The sequence below is a fragment of the Oxyura jamaicensis genome, assembly GCF_011077185.1.
Source record: "Oxyura jamaicensis isolate SHBP4307 breed ruddy duck chromosome 19 unlocalized genomic scaffold, BPBGC_Ojam_1.0 oxy19_random_OJ69419, whole genome shotgun sequence".
Lineage (NCBI taxonomy): Eukaryota > Metazoa > Chordata > Aves > Anseriformes > Anatidae > Oxyura > Oxyura jamaicensis.
The window spans coordinates 1-2,832 of record NW_023304515.1 but is presented as its reverse complement, the minus strand read 5'-3'; the positions used below and the strand labels follow the sequence as shown (position 1 = coordinate 2,832).

Genomic DNA, 2,832 nt, shown 5'->3' with positions numbered 1-2,832 from the left:
CCCCCCCCCCCCCCCACACGGGGCACTGACAGCCCTTGGGGACCCCAAAATCGGACCCAAACCCCCCAAGTTCCCACACAGAACCCCAGAAGCGCTTCGGGACCACCAGGATCCCACCGGGGCACCCCAAAAACGGGACCAAGACCCACGTGGTGCCCCCCCAGGACTCCCCAACCCACCCCAAAACCTCAGAGGGACCCCAAAACCCACACAGGGACCCCAAAACCCCACCAAAGACCACCGAGAACCCACTGGAGACCCCAAAATGCCCCCAGCGGCCCCCCAAACCCCCCCCCGACAGACCGGTCCAGTTTCGGGTTCCCCCCAGAAGGTCTCCCGGTGCAGGGGAGGGGCGCTGTGTATTTATTAAAGACTTTTTTTTCGGAGAAAACCCAATTCTTGGTGTTTTTTTTTTTTTTTTTTTGGGGGGAGGGTACCCAAGAAGACGCAGAGGCCGGGTCCCACCGCAGCCGTTTATTGGGGGTGGTTTGGGGGTGCCCCATGGGGGGGAGGAGGGGATTTTTGGGGTTCCCCCCATGGCCCTGCCCGGGGGGTGGGGTGGGGGGGGGTTGTTTGGGTTTTGGGGTCCCCCCCCCTCAGAGCAGGGCCAGCAGCAGGAGGGGGAGGAGCCACCCGGGGCCCCCCATGGCGTGGCCGCCGTCCACTGGCAGCTTCACGCCCGTCTTCCGCTCCCAGTGGCCCGCGGGGCGCCTGGCGGCCGTACCGGCATCACCAGTGGCCATCTTGGGGTCAACGGCAGCGGTTTTGGGGTCAACGGCGGCGGTTTTGGGGTCAACGGCGGCCGTCTTGGGGTCAACAGAAGCCCCATTGGCCTTGGCCACGTTGACGTTGGCCAAGTTGACGCCGGTGTTGGCCCCGTTGACGCCGCCATTGGCCCCGTGGGCCGCTGTGGTAGCCCTCTTGCTCTCGGTGGCCTTGGTGGCCCGGCCGGCGGCCATGTTGGCCTGGGTGGTGGCCACGTTGGCCTTGGTGGCTCCCCCGTTGGCCTTGGTGGCCGTCCCATTGGCCAACACGGCGGTCCCATTGGCCAACACGGTGGCCCCATGGGACCGGGAGGCGGCCCCACCGGGACGCCCCTTGGCCTCCTCGGCGCTGCCGTTGGCCGCGCGGGCGCTGGCGGCCATCTTGGCGTCATCGTCGGCCATCTTGGCGTCCTCATCGGCCGTCTTGGTGGCGTCGCCGGCCACCTTGGCGTCGTCGTTGGCCACCTTGGTGGTGTGGGGCGCGGGGGTGTGCACGTGGCCTTGGGGCAGCAGCTCGAGGCGGGGCAGGTCGGGGGCGAAGAAGGTCTTGTTGGCCAGGTGGTGGTTGCAGAGGTTGCCGGAGCAGCAGGAGCCGCGCAGCGCCACGGCGCCGCCGTCGCCCCGCGCCGCCTGGGTGCAGCTCTCGTCCCGCACGCAGCCCCGCACCTCGCGCCACAGCGACACCGAGCCTGCGGGCACCCGTGGGTGTCAGTGGGGGGGATGGCGGACCCCTCAGGGTGACTGGGGGGGCGGTGATGGGACCCGTAGGGTGACCAGTAGGCCCTGTAGGGCTGCCATGGGGGCTGGCAGGCCCTACAGGGTGACCACTAGGCCCCACAGGGTGGCCGTGGGGGTGATGGGACCCGTAGGGTGACCAGTAGGCCCTGTAGGGTGGCCATGGGGACTACCAGGCCCTACAGGGCAACCAGTAGGCCACTAGGGGCACTGTGGTAGCCACTAGGCCCCATAAAGTGGCCACTAGGCCCTATAGGATGACTAGTAGGCCCTATAGGGCGAACGGGGACTGCTAGGCCCCAGAAGGTGACCCCCAGGCCCCAGAAGGTGACCATGGGGACTGCTAGGCCCCATAAACTGACCACTAAGGCCCATAGGGTGGCCATGGGGACTGTTAGATCCCGTAAGGTAACCCCGAGGCCTCATAGGGTGGCCAGTAGGCCCCACAGGGCAACCACGGGGACTGTTAGACCCCATGAACTGACCACCAGGCCCCGTAGGGTGACCACGAGGACTACCAAACCCCATAAGGTGACCCCTAGGCCCCACAAGGTGACCACTTGACCCCATAAGATGACCCCTAGGCTCCATAGGGTGCCCACCAGGCCCCGCAGGGCCACCAGGTCAACCTCCACGCTGCCCCCACCCTTAATACCCCCCTATAGGGTCACCCCCAGGCCCTACAGGGTCATCTCTAGGCCTTATGTCACCTCCAGGCCCTATAGGGTCACTGCGGCGGCCATGACACCCCCAGGCCCCCCCGCGGTAACCACAAGGCCTCAGGCTCACCCCAAAGGGGAGACCCCCATGGTCACTATGGGGACCCTATAGGGTTACTATGGGGACCCCCCCCCCCGCTATAGGGCTGCCCTATAGGCCCCCCCCTGTTGCTCACCTAGCGTCAGGGTGACGTTGCCATGGAAACAGCCCCGCAGGTCGTCGTAGCACTGCACCACGGTGCTGTTGTCGGGGGGGCACGGCCCCTCGGGGGGGCAGCCATAGCACCAGACCCCGTTGGGCACCCGCGCGCTCTCATTGCCTGGCAGTTGGGGGGGGGGGACACGTCAGGGACCACCCCCCCCAGGGAGCCCCCCAACCCACCCAAAGTGCCCCCAAAGCCCCCCCCAGGTGCCCCCCAGAGTCCCCCAGTTGCCCTCAGTCGCCCCCCAGAAGACCCCAGACCCCCCCCAAAGACCCCCAAAGTGCCCCCAAATCCTCCCTAATGCCCCCCATACTTCCCCAAATGCCCCCCAGCCCCCCCTCCAGGCCCCCTAATGCCCCCTAAACCACCCCAAACGCCCCCCAATACCCCTCGGACCCCCCAGTGCCCCCC

The 2,832-nt window shown here is 67.2% G+C and overlaps 1 protein-coding gene across 1 annotated transcript; it reads right to left on the bottom strand.

Annotated features, from left to right (window-relative positions):
* Positions 1-426: 426 nt before the first annotated feature.
* Positions 427-2,551, bottom strand: LOC118158087 (ly6/PLAUR domain-containing protein 3-like; the record flags this gene model as incomplete). Its single annotated transcript, XM_035312648.1, has 2 exons — positions 427-1,453; positions 2,395-2,551. Coding segments are annotated over 2 exons (1,014 nt in total), but the record flags the coding sequence as incomplete, so codon positions are not given.
* Positions 2,552-2,832: the final 281 nt, after the last annotated feature.